This window comes from Amblyomma mixtum, chromosome 6, assembly GCF_055824585.1.
Source record: "Amblyomma mixtum isolate Tamu chromosome 6, ASM5582458v1, whole genome shotgun sequence".
NCBI lineage: Eukaryota > Metazoa > Arthropoda > Arachnida > Ixodida > Ixodidae > Amblyomma > Amblyomma mixtum.
The window spans coordinates 151,072,873-151,092,295 of record NC_143017.1 but is presented as its reverse complement, the minus strand read 5'-3'; the positions used below and the strand labels follow the sequence as shown (position 1 = coordinate 151,092,295).

At 47.6% G+C, this 19,423-nt stretch overlaps 1 protein-coding gene across 1 annotated transcript in view; it reads left to right on the top strand.

Annotated features, from left to right (window-relative positions):
- Positions 1-3,783: 3,783 nt before the first annotated feature.
- The window catches only part of LOC149340767 (DC-STAMP domain-containing protein 2-like), a 60,558-nt gene continuing 44,918 nt past the window's right edge, over positions 3,784-19,423 (top strand). Inside the window, exons 1-5 of the mRNA XM_089551179.1 lie at positions 3,784-4,185; positions 5,125-5,360; positions 6,097-6,267; positions 7,447-7,548; positions 17,545-17,742. Of these exons, the coding sequence (XP_089407305.1) occupies positions 3,902-4,185; positions 5,125-5,360; positions 6,097-6,267; positions 7,447-7,548; positions 17,545-17,742 (991 nt within the window). The 5' untranslated portion in view covers positions 3,784-3,901. The remainder of the gene's footprint in view (positions 4,186-5,124; positions 5,361-6,096; positions 6,268-7,446; positions 7,549-17,544; positions 17,743-19,423) is intronic.

Sequence of the window (19,423 nt, the reverse complement as noted above, 5' to 3'; positions counted from 1 at the left end):
GGTCTAACGTCCCGAAACAACTCAGGCTGTGAGGGACGCCGTAGTGGAGGGTTGCGGATAATTTCGACCACCTGGGGTTCTTTAACGTGCACTGACATCGCACAGTACACGTGCCTGTAGAATTTCGCCTTCATCGAAATTCAGCCGCCGCGGCCGAGATCGAACAAGCGTCTTTCGGGTCAGCAGCCGAGCACCATAACCACTGAGCCACCGCGGCATAAGAGAACAGAATACGCAGTACCTTCTTAAGACCCATTTGCAGGAAACGAACCCAGAAGTAATAACGAACGAATTTTACCAGGTAATAAGTTCCAACACTCCACGGTACGAGGACAGAAGCTGCACTTGAAAGCGTTAGGACGTTCAGAAATAGGTTGAATGTTATGAGTGTTGCGTGTCCTATTTGATGATAGTGTAGATAAAGGGATATAATTACCTTCCGAAAAACAACATGAAGGAACGATAAAATGGGGAAGCTTCAAAGATTAAATATTCCGGTGCGGTGAGCAAATTTAAATTTAAGGACAAACCGATGAGGGTGAAAAATGACAGTGGTAGCGGCGGAAGATAAATCTAAAAGCTTTTCGTTTAATACACTCAGTTTCGCAGTGCTCATAGGGATTCTACACATTTCAAGGCTATTCAAGAGTAGGATACATTTGTGGTTTGTAGATTAGTAATTTGGTGTCTTAAGGAGCTCCACGTAATATGCGCCGCGAGCAATTTAATTTTTCAGTACTTCAGCTGTGATGTCATCGATGTGTTTTGACTACGACATGTTTTGAGTAAAAAAAAATGCCGACGATTACGTTGCTTCCTAATGCGAAATTTGAGCGCAGCTCATCAGCTGTTTCAGCTTTTCGATAGACTGAGGCAAAGAATTCGAGCAAGACATGTATGTACAATTACAGACAACTTGTTATTTTTCACACATATTCCATCTTCAAGAAACACTCCACTAACAGTTCTTGATTGTCGTGAAGGAAGCTTTGTGAACGGAGAAATAGATGGATATATGCTCGACTTGCTGCACCAGTGCCTGGTTCCCAAAGACGCCCATCTGCCAGATGCTACACCTGGCGCAGAGCTTATAGCGAGGCTTATTAGGAGGGGGGTGATTATCGGGAGTATTACTAAGTGGGTGGTACAAGACACAATTATCGCCGCAGAAACGAATTCTAGAGGTTATGAGGCGCAGTAAATCGTTAGTCTCACTCGGGAGGAGGAGGTATCTGTGCGCCGGATTCGGGCAGGAGCGGCTCTGACTCCTTCTGTGTGTCATCGGTGGCGTGACAAACGTTTCCAAGTGACTGACAAGTGTCCTCATTGTGGTGCTGCGCCAGACCAGTGTGACGAAAAACACTTGCTGTGGACTTGCCCGGCTACAGCTTCCGTGAGACGACGCTTTCTAAAGAAGGTAGGCCTGCGATGGGACGTTGCAGGCGGCTATCGCAAGTGGACTCATGATAATCGCTTTATCGTGAACTTTTGCCACTTTTTAAGCGAGGCTTGTTTACACTCTTTCTTATAACTTTCTTTCCCTTTTACATTATGCCTAATGGCAAAAATCTCGAATAAAAATAATAGTAAAGAACCATGGATAGAGCCTTAGGGAACTCCGGAAGTTATGTCATGTAGAGAAGAACCGGCAGAGGTAAAGCGAACAGATTGGAGGCGGTGTGAGAGGAAATGAGAAATCTAGTTATTTGATTGTAAAACATTTTATTCGCCGGAAAGAGCTTGGCAAGAGGCCGCGTTAAGTGGTCGAGAGTACATAGCCCTCGACGACTTTGTCAGCCCACTCCACCGCCAAAACTTGCGTTCTGGGGTCAGAGCTAGCCAGCACGGTCTCCCACCGCTCGAGAGAAGGAGCGGTAACCATGCAGAACACCCGGAGGTGGCTCTATTTTGCAGTCCCACAGGATGTGATCGTAGGAGCTGGCTAAAAGGAGAAATCTAGTTAACAAGCTGAGAATTGCTCAAAATAACGTTTAGTTAACGCGCCAAGGCTGATAAATAGTCAGAATTACGTTTACTTAGCGTGCTAGGTGATAATGTAGGACGTGTCAAAAGTTTTGAGGAATCAATAAATATAGGCTGACGACTTGCGTCATTCAATTCGTCGTTTTAATTCACTGCAGCGCTAAGCCAGCCTGCCTCAAGAGCCAGAACTGAACGAATGAAGAAGCAGCTATTTCACAACCGTTTTCTTCACGCCTCACGTGACCCATTCTGACCTTTCGCGTCATGGAAATCTCTCGACTGTTGAGACAAAAACAGACAGTTGAGAGGAGAAACTGAATTACAAATTATTTAGTGGCCGTAGGCAAATACCACGAATCCATACATATTAATGTCTCACGCGTCATTAGAAAGAACAACATGCAACCGAAATTTGATCTCTACACTAATTTAAATGCAACAAATTTCATCCAAACCGAAGCAGCTATTACCAAATGAGACATGTATGTCTGCCTTTCTCTTGTGCCGCACTTAAATTAAAAATAAAACACAAATTGAATGTCGTGCGCCCAACTTGTGCGAGCAAAAAGAAGAAAAAGAAGCCAAGGAACAAATCTAAGCCAGAGGACATCATCATCTAATGAGTTCTCTGAGGATCGCTCAGGTATGTGAAGCGCATCGACTCACGTTAAATAAGGAATGTTGTGCGAGGAAGTAGTTCATTAAGTGCACGACGGCTTGAAATCTGATCTTTAAAGAGATGAAAGGAATCGCACGCTTACGACAAGGGACGAAGGGCACAGTGGTGGCAGCAGACAAGAGTGGTAAATCTATGTTCCTTTCATATTTTTCTTTTTGCTATAAGCAACTTACCAGGAGTGACCACGCCACGGCGCCACAATAATAAGTGGAGAGAGATGGAGAGAGAGAGAGAGAGAACAAACTTCAGAGACGACAACAACTTTTCAGTGGGTATGAAAGAGCCTCACGCAAATGCCACGTGTTGCTAGGTTCTGTTCGACCATCGCGAAAATGCAGTAAAATTAATTTTCTCGACCATATTGCAAAGATGGGTCAACATTGTGAGCATTTTTGGTATTCTCGTGCTGTAGCTTGATCACATTTTTTTATCCGTGTTAGTTGCGTTTCTTTCTTGATCGGTCGTGAGCGTTCTACTTCGCGAATATTTTCCGGTCACCGCTCTCTTCTTTCACTCCCACTCTCCTTCCTTCCCTTACGGCGTGATTGGGGAGTTCACCGAGAAGTGAGACAATTATTGCGCCGTTTCCTTTCCTCCAAAACCACTAAAAAATTGAAATTGGTTTTTGAGGAAAGGAAACGGTGCAGTAACTATCTCAAATCTCGGTGTACACCCGAATCTCGCCGTAATGGAAGGAAGGAAGTGGGAGTGAAAGAAGAGAAAGAGAAGTACCGTAGTGGAAGGCTTCGGAATCAACTTCCTGGGGATCTTTAACGTACCACTAGTTTGGCCGTAAAAATTAGAGCATTCGTTTTGCATTGCTGATGATGTGGTAATCCTCTACGACGCGCCATGAGCAGCTAATATAGTGATATGACTAAGGTACTTCTATAACTCTTTAAAGCTGAGAGCATTGCCGCTGAGAAAAAGCGACTGTTTAACACCGTTAAACACCGTATGACGTGCGAAAGCACTTGGTTTTGAATTAGCTTCACTTTTGCCTAGACACAGCCTTGCACTGTCCTCCAAGACTATTTCTTTCAAACTTTCGTACCACGTGATCTTCCCCTCAGCCACACTGTATCCAAGCCATTTCATCTCAGGTGTCAAGGGTCAAAGGCCGAGGCTTCAGAGAGAGACATCGGCCTTTTCAGGACTGCTGGGGAAGCGGTGCTTTCGCACTAAAAGACTGCCTTTCTCCGCCAGCTGTAAGACACGGGTCGGCAAGAGCGTCCAGCAATGGCCACGACTCTGTGCTCGTTGCTGGTGCGCAAGCTGTTCACGGGCCGGCTGCACTTCTGGATGCAGCAGCAGCGCTACATGTACAGCGTGCGTCGCGCGTTGGAACGCTACAAACTGGAGCGGGTCAACTCGTGGCGGCGCCGCTGCGGCCAGGAACCCATGTACCCGCCGCTCTACCGACTGCAGCGCTTCGTCAGCCGAGTGCTGTGCGCCTCATTCTGCGCCTGCTGCCACCGGGGCCGCCTGGACAGGAGGGATTTCCAGGGCGGCGGACGCCTACTGTGAGCACACCGACTCATCAGCGGGAATATCGCGACTTACCAGTTCGATACCCCGTACAGGTCATGTCGGTTTCCTCTGTGCAGTTGGCTCCCGATGTTGCCCTCGTGATAAAATTCGCACCACAGATGGCCCAAAGATGTGCCGCTTATTAAATTCAGGTGTCCTGCGACTTTGACCATGTAGGTCAAAGATTGTGCGCTCCCGAAAAGGCGCATTTGTGGCATTTCCATCCAGAAAATATTTTAAGTGGGCGCCGTCGTGGGGTTTTGCGGTAGCAAGCATCGCTGTGAGATATTCGCCCCTGCGCGATGAGCCGGACTTAAGGGCGTCTTTGGCCGCAAGCATCTCCATGCTCGTCTTTATTTCGAAGAATTAAGAACGCGAGATGGTCTTGGACAATAATTTCATTGAACTCTGCAGCATGAACTTATGTTTGGTTTGGTTTCGTTTCGTTTATTGGGGTTTAACGTCTCAAAGCAACTCAAGCTATGAGGGACGCCGTAGTAAAGGGCTCCGGATATTTCGACCACCTGGGGTTCTTTAACGTGCACTGACATCGCACAGCACACGGGCCTCTAGAATTTCGCCTTCATCGAAATTCGGCCACCGCGGCCGGGATCGAACCCACGTCTTTCGGGCTAGCAGCCGAGCGTCATAACCACTGAGCCACGGCGGCGGGGTGCATGAAATTATGTGCCTTAACACCAGAAATAACTCTGTATATATATGTCCATATTACATAATGATACCTTCTTGGCAATTACCTTTTCACTGAATGCCTCTATGGCCAGATACTTCATATGGAAAATGACGACGCGCCTTCGCTTGACTGTTGTGCTTCGTCGCAGCGATTTTTTATTAGCCATTAGGCCGGTACATTGACCTTATGCCGCATTTATTAATGCCGAATAGAACACATTTGTTGTCCCAATTTGCAGAAAGTCCCTGCAGCCGAACACCTTCGAGAACAGAGTGCTCAAAAGCTTCCTGGGCTTCGGCATGGGGGCGCTGCTGACTGTGCTGCTAAACCTTGCGCTAGTCAGGATCTACCAGACCACCAACTTCATCATCTTCCTGGTCGTGTTCACGTGTGGCACCTTCCTTATGCTGGGAGCGGCCTTCTCCGACACCGTGCGCTGCCTCATCCTGCTCACCTTGCCGCAGCTGTTCTCCAGTGAGCATGCGTCCTCCACTGGCAGCGACATCAAAGGAGGGCATGTGCTGCGTGCCGGAAATAAGAGGTGTCACGGAAAGTTAGAACTTCGAATGTTCGTTGTGGAGAGAGTACATTTCTTGGACGATCCGGATAATATTATCGTCGTCTAGCACGTGACCGCGCGAAGTTCACGACATATACTACAATGTCGCGAGACACAGCGTGCAAGATCACACCGGTTGCCCCAGAGACGATACCTTCAGCAGACTCCGAGCATAGTCGGATACAACTTAAGAACGCTGTGGCACATACCCTTCAAAGGAGGCCTTCAAACCAATGGCGAAGGCCTATCGTCAAGATGTCGCTGTAAATCATCTTGCACTTGCCAGGAACTTGCGATGCTATGACAGCAGGCGCAACGCAGTTTATCGCGACATCATGAAAGTGTGCCGAAGACAGTTGAAAGGCTTCTTTTGAAATGCATTTTCCACAGCTTTCTTGAATTGTATCCGACTGTTACACTCGAATTTTCTACAGGGTGCACGGCGCACGGTTCAGCACCGTAGTCTGAGAGTTAGGGACACGGGACTAACTAATTGTGGTGCTAAACACTTTCACTGATGAGAGCTACTCTCGTGCTCATAAAATGTTCGTCTTCGATCCCCGCTTATGCGGACACTATACACGTAACGCAGTTGAAGTTGTAGAGGTAGCCACCCTACATGTAAGACACGCCAGACCACCAACACTGCAGGGGAAGGACGTCTGGCGCTGATGGCTTACATCTACTTCTTGGTACTCACGGGTCCTGCGGAGAACTTTGCGGCCAACGTGGAGGTTCTGTCGCGGGGCCTCAGCTGCGGCCAGGAGAAGGTGGCCAACGAGACGCGCCGCATGCTCGAGGTGGCCACGTCACCGCTCAAGGGTGAGGATGTGGAAGAGACCACACGTGATGCTTCTCCGTCCAAATACCAGAGTTTATACTAAACCGAATTTCGCACGTAACACTCGTCAACACACTTAACGGCTCTAATAAATGAGAAGCACGATTCTTTGTTTATGGAAATGAGTGAGCGCAATAATAACTACATGTGTAATGCGTGCGTGTGTATGTATGGTCTGACAGTTTCGTGTTACCGCACTGTCTTTACTGTCTTCAAGGAAAGAACTAGGTGTGTCAAGAAATTTTCGAATTTCTCTTTGCATTCAAGCAAAAAAGTATAAACACACCCAGAAGCTCTTGTCGCGTTGAATGCAAATGCAAATGCGGCTGTTATGTTTTCAGCGTTTCTGTTTAGCTTTTCCCCTCTCTAAGGCCGTATGTCTTGAGGGAAGGCCTTAAAATCTGCTCCCAGTTAAGTATGTGTGTTTCCTGACGTATACTATCGGCCTGCATATTTCCCGACAGGGGCAAAACATTAGTTCCATGAGATTGGGGGGGGGGGGGGGGGGGGGGGCACTAATGGGTATGATATTACCCTTATGTCAGGAAACACATGTGGGGATAGCACACCAGAGCACATCCAGGTTTAAAGGAATCAAATGTACTTTGTTATCAAAGTTAGCATCCGCAGATTTCAGTCCTGAAAATTCGTAGGAACAAATACTTGCCGCCTGTTTCTAAAACATTCACAAATGGCTCTCTTAAAACTGTGATCAGTATGAGGAATTCAGCGCGCAGCCAGTTCCGCTAAGCGTAGCGCGTCATTCGCTTTCTTACGTCACATATTATGTCAACGCGCTATTTTGAAATGTGCTGGCAGCCAATGGAACTAGAAGCGCTTGTCCCGAATTATTAGTACACTCTAAACAAAAATGAGTAAGAAAGGAGCCAGCTATCCTCTCGTGCACTCCCATTTATAACAGGGAGTGCGATAGAGGACAGCTTACTCCAGTGTTACTCCCATACAGGCCTGTTTGTGTCCAGAGTGTAATGACCTTTGTGAACTTGTAGCGGCATGCATCTTTATACTCCAGAAATCTCTTGACTTAAAGAACTGCCAGAAACTATTAAGGCTTTTAGCTCACAATTTATAAACTGTGAATAGCGGCGTGTAAAAGGATTATATAAGTTGAATTAATTCTGCATTTTTTCATCCCCCAGCTGTGTATGACCGGGTTAAAAAGGTCATAAAAGTGCTTCTGGATTTCGGGGCCCTCATGAAGAAAGCATTCTTGTCGATCAAGGATCTTTTCACGGAGATATGTGAGTGGTACTCGCTTTCATTGCTAGCACTGGCGCTCGTTCTTCCCTTCTATTTTCTCACGAAACGTTACGTCATGGGGGTGTGCCACGCCTACCTCGAGAAACGTGTACTAGTGAAGCTCCGTTCCCTACATGGTAAAAAGGTTTTTAAAAGTTTTTTTACGACCTGAGTATTGAGCTTTTAGGCTCAGGAAACTTGTTCGATTTTATGGTATCATGTGTCAACTCGGAGCGGAGGTACCTTGCGAGCAGCAATATCTGTGTTTTTTTGTTCTGAGAACACAAAGTAACAAAGCCACAGTTCGCAGTTCTGGACTCCTTCTCCACAGGCTTTGTTCGGCCAACTATCTCCTGAAACCTATCGCATAGAGTCTACGCAGCGTATATTTTGTATGTGTCTTTTTTTCTTTGTTGATATTACAGCCTTTCTTGCAAACTATCGCATTCGCCTCAGTCAACTGTTGACACATGGACGCTGTGGATGAGCAGAAGCACTGCTGTGGACGGTTTCTAGTAAATTCGACCTCATCAAGTTGTTTAACACCCGCCTTAATCTCAGTGCACGGAAGTTTTTACGTCGCGTCTCCATCAAAATGCTGTCGGAATCGAATTCACGACCGCGTACTCAGCAGCCGAACGCCATGCATAGCCGCTGAATAATTACAACGGTCCCTAATCAACAGCGTTACCAGCGTTTGCATGCTTGTTGAGCGCAATCGCTGAACCTAATTATCAAGCTTAGCAAGACAGTTTTTTTTATTTACTTCTTAGCGAAAGCGACAAGTGCTTCTTACGAACTGTGAGTCTACCTTTTGCTGCCGGCTGTCCCAAACTTAAAACTTTGCTGAGTGACCGCGAACTTGATCCTGCGGTTCTTTGCCTGCAGCGTAATGTTATTTTTCTTCGGAGTACCTTCTGACGTCACAGAGCTCAGGCCTGGAGCGAAATTAACATTTAAACGCTTCGTGCTTGACCCAAGCGCAAACAAAATACGGGCCCGCAAAGCGGAAAGGGAACGAAGCGAGATAATGCAGCTGGTTTGAAAATAGAAACAGGAGGAGAGAGAGAGAGAGAGAGAGCGGGGAGATTATGCCGCAAAGTCACGTGGTCGCTGTGGACGAGTAATTGGTCCGAACTTGGCCACAGACGACAGCAGTCAAGAAATTAAACCAAGACAGAAACATTCAGTGCTGCACTATGAATACTTCGTGTTATCGTCTCGTTTCGCACTGATTAAGAAATTTTATCCTTAATAAACAGTCTTCTATTAAAAATTGGACTGTGGGCTCGACATAGACAGCCGGAATATATATACCGGCTTCGTTACAGCCCAGTAGTATTTTCACGAGAAGCACCGCTTAATAATTTATTAATAAATGGAATTTGGGCTCGACATAGACAGTCAGAGTATTTACCCGTACTTCGTTAAGGCCCCGTAGCACTTTCTCGAGAAACACCGCTGCCGCGGTTACTGTTTCTGCAGCCGGTCGACAAAAATAAAATCCAACAGTGACGGTGTTTTTTGTCGACAAGGGCCGTTGTCGGCAGTCGCATTGTTAGCGCTGAACCCGTTATGGTGCCCTGCATACCACGCATGGTATAGGCTCCAATAGCATCTATAGTTCTCTTTTTAGCCCCCAAAATAATAATTCTCACAAGTATACTATTTTTTTTTCTAAGCAAAGTCGGAGTGTCACTTTCATGCGATGCAGAGAGCGTGCTGTATGATCACACATTGCAAAAGCCAATCAACCTTCCCGGTAAAGTAAACGAAAATTTAAACGCGTGTTAAGCTATATAAGGAGTTATGCAAACATATGCGCTATAAGCGACACAAAAAGACGCACACACACGAACGACACAAGTGCAAACTAACAGCTGTTTATTCCTTATAAAAGATGCGTTTATATACGCAACGTCAGTCTAGGAAAGCCAACCTTCCCGTTATTCGTACACGTGACCATCGCCCCGACCCGGCATCTGCACATATCATATCAATTTCGTTTTTTGTAAGTGCAATAGATGGAGAGCTTACACACGTTCCTTTTTCCGCCTTTTCGATTAAAAACGCTTCAACTATTTCTCTTTCAAACCTTTCTTTCCGTATACAACTGTGGTCCTGTGGAATAGTGGTTCGCAATTCTTTTTACACCTGCTGCAATGGTGCGCTAGATTCCCCGGGTGGTTAATTTTTCCGCAGTCATTATTGTGCTCTGGAAGCCTCGTGCTGACACATCTCCTCGATTTCGCAATGTATTGTTTTCCGCATGATATTGGCATCTTATAAATAGTGTCTCTCTGGCATGGTATGAACCTTTCCCTATGGGCAATGTCAAATTCCTTGCGCTTATCGCGCTTTCCTTTCGCATTCACTTTGTTGCAGATGCTTATCAGATAAGTTTTTTTGGTGCGCTAAATACAACTTTCACTTGGTGTTTGTTTGCCACTTTCTTCAATCCGTGCGATACCTTATGTATATACAGTGTGACAACCAATCGTTCCCTATTCCCCGGCTCTTTCGACTTCTAAAATCCTCGTCAAGGATTTTAGCAGTTTTTCAGCCACTGACGTGGCCCTGTTGCCTGGGAACGCACTATCGATCAGCCGACTGATTTGCATGCTGATGCTCTCTTTCACTTTGTGATCGCAGGACTTCGTAAGGCTCTGTATCATGCACGAGTGGGCAAAACTCCTTCTAACAAGCTTAGACTGGCTGGAATCATACCTCATGATGCTTTTTTCACTTTTTGTATGATACCACCAGCAAGTATGGACAGGGGTTTCGTGTATTTGTAGATCGAGGAATATTATCATCGCTTTTTCAGGAAGTTCATAAGTGAAGTCAAGGCCATCGAATATGCGTTCAAAAAGCGCGACCATCGCATCCGCATCAATCGCGCCAGCTTTTTCCGCACTGAAACAGAGCAAGAAATCGTCTACATATCGAAAGCAACACATTCCTGCCTTCAAGCTCTGGTTTAAGGCTCGATCACCCTTTGCCATGTACAAGTACGAAAGTGCACGAGCCAGACACGAAAAAATGCATATTCCGCCTCGCTGTGCGTACACTTTTCCTTCATACTGCACGTACAGGCGCGGCCATAAGTAAACGGAGCACGCTATTGCGTTCGAAGTGCAATCACGCTTTCTCCATTGGAAATGAAGAAGCGTTGTTTGTCGACAAGAAAGCCCACCAATCTCCGCTACCAGCATGCGCGTACCACTGCTGGAAATTTCAATTAGGTGACGCGTGAAAAATATTCGAAGACAGACGCGTGCTCCGTTTACTTTTGTCCGCGCCTGTACATTGATCTTCAAGGAACCCACTGACGCAGTTCAAGGAACCCACTGACGCTAGCCCCACATTCATTCTGCAGCTTTGTAGCTCCGTAGCTGTCAATACTTTCCTCTACTGCAGAAATCTCACCGTCTTAAGGAATTGAATAAAACATGTCTTTAACGTCCAGAGACAAGCACGTAACCGGTTTCCCGTTCTTCAAGAAGCTGATGCCCTGCTCTGATCCTTGCACCACGTATGGGTCATCACAACTCAGCTTAGACAGTTGTGCTTGCAGGTATTTAACAACATGACTTAGCCACATGTTCTTGTCCTCAATGATCATCCTGAAGGGGTTGTCTTCTTTGTGCGTCTTGACCGAAAATAATGGCCGCAGTGTGAGCCCCTTGCTTCCTTTAACCGTGTCCGAGAGCTTTTCCAAACCTAGCCGGCACAGGATTTGGCCGGTTCCAGTCTCATTTTCTTCAGGTCTTTCTCATCCACACACAATTGATCGAAATTCTTTCGAATGGCGTCAATAGCTTTTCTCTCGTGTTCTTCCCTTTTCATAACCACGAATCGACCGGTTTTGTCCGAAATTTGAAGCGTAAGTTCGTGGTCGTTCAAAACATCAACAGTCTTCTTGATTGCAGAGCGCTTCTTTCTTGAATGTGGTAGTTTTGTGACGCAATTTACACCTTCAGCGACGCAGGCAGTTTTATCCAGCCCAGGGGCCCTACTGGCAATGGTGTGTAACATTCCTAACAGCTGCACTGTAGTGGCTTTAACCGGAACGGCAAACTTGGGACCCCTGTCTAAAGACATTAGACAGAGACATTTTTTTTTAAATATACCTTTTGTGGCTCGGCGCTGACGAGCTTATCGCCAATGCGCATGCATGACTAGTCTATAAAAGCAGTGCGCTGTGATGACTAAAGCAGTTCATCCCTCCAAGCACTTGGCGCGCGTGTCGTTCTTATCAACTGGCGAGGAAGATGGGACGCGGCTGATAGTGTGACCGGCACGGAAGGACGACACACTCGGTGAAACGGCGGAACCATGTCGAAGTTCTGGGATTTCGGCACTTACACGGAAGGTGGGTAAGAGGACTTCGACTCGTACGTCGAACATTTTAACCACTATTGGAAGGCGGCACAAGTTGAAGACGACAGTCTGAAGAAGTCCGCTTTCGTATCGGCCCTCGGGGGAAACGCGTACGAAACCCTCAAAGACCTGTTTTTACCTGCAAGCCCGGATGACAAGTCGTTCTAGGACCTGGTGAAGGTACAGTCATAAAATTTATAAGCTTGAACATGGGAGCGCGTGGAAGATAGCCTCGAGCCTTACTCGTGGCGATACGCGGCGGCTGCTTTTAGCAACGTGGTGAAAAGGGCTAAGCCGCCTTGCCTGCTTCTAGCAAGCCGAAGGACGCACCACCCTTTCCACTTTGTCTATGAAGGCGGCCGCCGCGTATCGCCACGAGTAGGGTTCGAGGCTATCAGGCACACGCTCTCGTGTTCACGCTCATAAATTTCATGACTGTACTTAAAGAACCCTATGCGCCGGGGAGTCAATTGCAGAGAGGTTCATGTTCAACCGCCGGTTCCAGCTGGAAACGGAGTCAGTTTCAACGTTCGCCGTGCAACTAAGACGCACTGCTGCCAAGTGCGCATATGAAATTTTCTGGACGACGCACTGCGTGACAGTTTCGTCGCGGGGCTCCGGAATCCTGCAATTCAAGCAGCGCTATCGAAGAAGAAAGAGCTGAATTTCGAGACAGCTTGCGAACTCGAAAGAAGCACGGAGCTTGCGGAGAAAGAATCACAAAGCTTCAGACCGTTGGAGAGCAGCGAGTCGACAGAAAGGGGCGTAAACGCCGTCAGCAAGAAAAGCCGAGGGCAACACAAACCCAAGGTGAGCGTACCGTCAAATTTTTTCATAAACGACACTTGCTATCGATGCGAGGACAAACACGACGCTAGCGAATGCAGGTATCGTAGTGCAAGATGCCATTGGTGTAAGAAAGTTGGACACTTAGCAAAAGCATGCATGACAAAAAAAGGCAAAGTAGTCAACGTGCTAGAAGCGGAGCAGGGGTATGACCAATTAAGTCTTTTTCACGTGCAAAGAAGCAAGCACTCACTGCCACCTTATAAGGTAGACGTGAAAATCTGCGGACAGCCATTGACTATGCATATAAATAACGGGGCGGCAGCGCTCCGCGCTTCGCGGAGCGCTGCCGCCGAGAATTTGTGGGAGTTGTCGGCACAAGACGCATGAGCAGTAAGCATGATGGCTGGTCTTTCCGCGCTGCGCTTCATGCCGCCTGTTCCCGCCGCATCTATAGGCAGCAGGGCTTCGTGAAGCGGGGACACCATGCGGTCGCATGTTCTCTTTAACAATGGACTGTACTACACTAAGCTGCCGCGACAAGTTCAAGCGGAGCTTCAGAGCTGCACGCTAGAACTAAAGACTTACGGCGGCACGCCGCTCCGAACGAAAGGCCGAGCGAACGCCATGGTGGAATACGAGGGGCAAACGAAGACGTTGCCTGTGGTCGTGGTACCGGAATCGCCACCATGCCTCTCGGGCAGAGATTGGCTTGGGCAGCTGAAGCTAAACTGGAATAGCGTCTTCAGCATACAATTAGACCATACAGTTACGGACTTGCTTCAAAATTACCACGAGGTGTTCTCGTCAGAGATAATGTTGATAAAATCCTATCAATTAGTGGCAGACTGATCCGCATACGGTCTAGGCGCGGTGCTATTTCGTGTGATTGACGGCCACGAAAAGCCAATTGCGTATGCGCCGTGAACCCTCAGCAAAGCCGAAGCAGGGTATTCACACTTAGAAGCATTGACTGTCGTATTTTGAATAAAATGATTCCACAAATATATTTTCAGCCGTGAATTCACAATCCACTCGATCGTTTACCGCTGAAGGGTCTGCTAGGGCATGACAAGCCCATTCCTGCGTCTGCAGCCGCTCGCATGCAACGATGGGTGCTCTTTCTTGCTGCATATCGCTACACCTCGCAATATCGCAAAGGGCAATCTGTGGCAAATGCGGACGCGCTCTCCCGCATTCCGTTGCAGAACGAACACGATGGCAGTGACTACACCCAGTTCTTGTCAGCGAGTCGAGTTTTACACGCCAGCCCTCAAAAGTACTAGAGAAGGAACTAGCACCGTATTTTTCAAGACGTCATGAGCTGTCGATTGATCATAACTGCATCACGTGGTGCAATCGTGTTGTTGTTCCGCGTTCCTTGCAGCGCTCACTCTTGAAGCTTATGCATGAGGGCCACCCGGGATCAACACGAATGAAGATGCTGGCAAGAAGCTACGTGTGGCGGCCTAAGCAGACTGAGGATATCGAAGAAACAGTGCGAGAGTATGCGACGTGCCAGCTGAGTCAAAATTCCGCTCCACGTCTTCCCGTAATGGCATTGAAATGGGCGACTCGCCGTTGGCAAATAATCCACCTCGACTTCGCGTACAGCAAGCCAAACTGGTTACTTGTTCTTGTGGACGCGTTCTTTCGACGGGCTGAGGTCATCTGCATGACTACTACAACGGCCGAAAAAACTGTGGAAAAGCTGCGTACCATTTTTGCAACTTTCAGCCTACCATTAGTAGTGGTAACGGATAGTGGCCCCCAATTCGCATCGACAGAATTTGCGACGTTTCTGTCGGCAATGGTACACGCCACAAAACGCCACCCTATCACTCAGCGTCAAATGGCACTGCACAACGCCTGGTTCAGACCGTTAAGAAAGACCTGCTGAAACAATTGCAGAATGAGGAAAAAGAGGGTGTCCGAAGGTCTGTTCAGCACCGCTTCGATCAATTCCTTTTCCGCTACAGGAACACGCCATGTGCAGCAACGGGAAAAGTACCAGCGGAGCTGTTTCTTTCGTGGACCCCAAGAACACGCTTGGCTCTGCTACATCCTCGGCTTAGTGACCGCCTAGAGACGCCGCGGACACGCCACACTCAATTCATGGTGGCGCGAGTTCAAAGGAGGAGAGAGATTACTAGTTAAGGGAGCCAGACCAGGTGATCCTGCATGGCTAGTACACCAGCGGGCGAGTTATTGCCGCAACGTTCGTCGTAAGCATTAACTATGAAGAACGTTCTGTGCCCGGCGATCACATGGTCAAAGCTGCGTTTGCTGTTCCTGATCGTGAAGTGGTTCGTCATTCTGTTCCATTTCCCGTGCACCAGCCTTCTTAATTCGCAGAGTGAACCCTTGGAGCAGCTCCAGATGCCGACACGAGTTTGAGAGCCACCGCGCCACCAGACGGAGACCGGAACGACACAACGACACCACAGGCGGAATCACCGGACTAAAGCCTGCGCGGAACCGCAATCTTCTTCTCCCGTTCCTCTACGACGCGGCACGAGAGCCAGACGGCAACCAGGCTACAAATAAAACAAAAGAGGGTAAAGGAATGTTGTGGCTTGGCGCTTACAAGCTTGCCGCCAGTTCGCATGCGTGACTTGCCTATAAAAGCAGTGCGTTCCGATGAATAAAGCAGTACATCCCTCCCAGCACTTCGCGTGCGTGTCGTTCCATATCAATACCAATATCATGTGGGAAACAATGCATTGGGCAATCGGGGAGATGTGTCAACACGAGGCTTCTAGTGCACAGTAATGACTGCGGAAAAATTAACCACCCGGGGTATCTAGCGCACCACTGCAGCAGGTGTAATAAGAATTGCGAACCACTCTTCCACAGGACCACAATTCTAGGTAAGCAGAAAGAAAGGATTGAAAGAGAAATAGTTGAAGCGTTTTCAATCGAAAAGGAGGAAAATGAAATGCGTGTACTCACTCCATCTATTGCACTTGCAAAAAACGAAATTGATATGATATCTGCAGATGCCGGGTCGTGGTGATGATCACGTGCATGAATGTCGGAAAGGTTCCCTTTCCTAGACTGACGTTGCGTATATAAACACATCTTCCATTTCAGACGTTCAGAAATATTAGACCCTATGCTAACAATATTGACGGAGTTTTAATATTACTCTCAATAAATCTACCGGTCTAAAATCTTCATGCGATAAAGAACCAGTTCTGAAGAAATGCCGGAAGTTGAAGGCTTTTTATTCCACATTCGTTCATTGTTTGGCAACTACGTGGCTAAAGCAACCGAGAGAATCACCATAGGGGTCCTTCTGGACTGTAAGTGATCGGTGGATAGGTTAGGCTAGGTTATATTAAGATAAAACAGACCTAGCTGGACGCCAGGAGTTCTGCGTAATCGTATTACCACTGCTTCTGCTGTTTCCTCAGGCTTGCGCGCGAACTGCATCGTGGCGGTTGAGTTGCGACTGTTAGCCTGTAGTTTCAAAACTCTTCGAACGTTGGTGCTTGTTGGGAATGTCCGCACACTTTTGACCCGTCGCTGAATCGAGCTGGGACTTCCGCACTTTACCCTCTTTTAAGCTCAGGCTTATGCGCAGTTTGCAGACCTCGTGCGTTTTACCGAACAACTTTCGGGCGCTGTACACTCGTTTATCCAGTTTACTTTCTGTCTCAGTGGCGTTCGTTGGAGTTTACTTGTATTCAGTAAATTTTAAATGCTTGTCTGTGTAATCCCTTCGACAGTGGCGTTCTCAGATGGAGCCAGTGCGCGAACTGATCTTTTTTTGTTACTGTTCTCCCCCTTATCGGTCAAGTATGCGTGAAAGATTGAATGGGGGCCTCCTGCGGGCTTTAATCTTTAATGAGGGCTTCTGGTAGCAGTGCGGTGCCGGTATTTTATTTTGTGGAGAGTGGTTGTGGCAAAGTCCTGGTAAGCGCCTGAACAAAGTATTCCATGCTGAGTGTGAGATACGAGTCGCGATGATTCCGATTTAATGCTGTACAGTAGCGAGCCTCATTGTGTCAATTATTATTTCTAGTTAGGTGCGATATAATTAGGGCTCTTGTGTTAATCAGAGCACAGCTTCTACAGGTTAAAAAAAAGCGCTTTGTTAGTAACGCCGGCGTCGCTGTTGGGTGAAGCTAAGCGTATCAGGCTTTACGCTCGACCACCTCCCAGTTCCATCCGATAATTTTTTCTTTACTGCTAAGAAGCGAAAATGGTTTGCAAATATATTTCTGAGGAACTATTTTCTTCACTTTCGAGCAGGTCCGGTACTTATTTGGAACCTTCATGTGTTCACGACAGACACATGTGCAATGCACTGAGGTTGTGCACCATCTCCGTAGTTTCGTTTTTACTCGTGCCTTTTATACACGTCCAACCTTTGTCTTTATTCTCACCGCTACGGAAGCTTAGGGGTGTCCTAGCTCCACTACCGGACTTGATAGCAGATGTCTTAGGTTGTATATTTTCGACGAAGCTTTATAATGAAGATTATCTAAATGAGGCGCAGAGTTGTAGTATGGCCAGAAAAACAATGCCACAGTTTTCGCCCTTCTCTGGGCTCAAGATGGGACAAATATAGTGGTCCAATGCTGCAAAATATTTCAGTATTGAGTTGCTGTCCGTAGCACACGATATATTTTTTCACGCGGCGACTGCATGCTCCAAGAGCCTGATAAAGTCGTGAAATATTTCCGCGCATATTCCACGCAGGGACAACGCAACACGTACTACATTAGCCCGTACTAAACGCTGAAGTGTCAGCTTATACAAAATCCTGTGAACTTCTCTTACCGCTTTGCTCATCAATGGGGCGCGGGTCACCGCGGTTGCAGTCGCGGCCATCCGTCGCGCCATCCGTTGGCTGCACAACCTGGTGAACGTGTGCAACCGCCGCATGGGCGAGCCGTACGAGAAGTGCCGCAAGCCGCTGATGGACGCCTACAGCGACTGCCTGGAGATGATGCCCGACATCCTAGACTGGCTCTGCTCCCCGGTCAAGGTGGTGGAGCAGGTCTGCTACGTCGCCAAGGGTACACCCATCTTTCTGTTTGCAAGACCTAATATAGCCTGTCGATCATAGAGGGGAAAATTGAGGAGGGAGCATGACGTCCAAGCGGCCAGCTTTCGCAAGCTAAGTGCTCGTGAAGCCGCTCCCTCCCTCGTCTTTCGCTCTAACGGTCAGTCCCTTATGTTTTGGTGTGGGAATTTTTTAGTGCGGGCGTCTACAGCAAGGAGGTTGATCTACAGTCATTATTCCGCGCTGGCGCTCGCAGAGGGGGCTAGATATTACCGCACGCTATCGCAGGGAGGGATCACGGGCGGACCGACTCTCTCTTTTTTACTTTTTACGACTGTGCGTCAAGGCTATCGCCAGACGCTCCCTCTTGAGATTTTTCCCTCCATGCCATCGACCTTGCTTCGTGCTGCCCACTCACTCACTCACTCACTCACTCACTCACTCACTCACTCACTCACTCACTCACTCACTCACTCACTCACTCACTCACTCACTCACTCACTCACTCACTCACTCACTCACTCACTCACTCACTCACTCACTCACTCACTCACTCACTCACTCACTCACTCACTCACTCACTCACTCACTCACTCACTCACTCACTCACTCACTCACTCACTCACTCACTCACTCACTCACTCACTCACTCACTCACACTCACTCACTCACTCACTCACTCACTCACTCACTCACTCACTCACTCACTCACTCACTCACTCACTCACTCACTCACTCTCACACTCACTCACTCACTCACACTCACTCACTCACTCACTCACACTCACTCACTCTCACACTCACTCACTCTCACACTCACACTCACACTCACTCACTCACACTCACTCACTATCACACTCACTCACTATCACACTCACTCACTCTCACACTCACTCACTCACACTCACTCACACTCACTCACTCACTCACACTCACTCACTCACACTCACTCTCTCTCTTTCACTCTCACACTCTCTCTCTCACACTCTCTCTCACTCTGTCTCTCACACTCCCACACTCTCACTCACACTCTCTCTCACTCTGTCTCTCACACTCTCACTCTCTCTCTCACACACTCTCACACTCTCACTCTCACTCTCACTCACAGAAACATGTGTGTACTGAGCCCAGCGTTTTCGCCATATCCTCTCCACTATGCAGGTTATTATCAGTCCTGCCATCTGATTAAATAGAAGCTGGGATTACAGAAGTTGGATAAAAGATATGAGTCTCTTTCCGTTAGCAAAAATGAAATTAAGGGTACCGCTCAAGACTGCGCGCTGCCAATTGGGAGTTGAGTACTGCCGCGTTTATTATGTGACCAGCATATTTAAATATTGTGCCATTCCATGATTCCGACTGCATTTTTACAATGCCTCTTATTTCTCCAGTGATCGTAGATAACATTAATTTAACGACAGGAAATGTTATCAATAAGCTCCGCGTCCACAACCAAATGAGATACGCATAATTTCCTTAACACTATGCAAACGCCGGACGATAAAAATGATGGAAACTCATATTTACTCATCGCTAGATTACAAAAACACGAGAACCACAATATAAGATGAATGGGGTGTTTTTAAGAACACTCTTGGTCCGGTGAATTCACTTGTTTGCGGAAGCTGACATAACGCCGTGCCTTCTTGCTTGGGCATTTTAGCGCACCGTAGTTCGATTGTCAGACGAGCCTG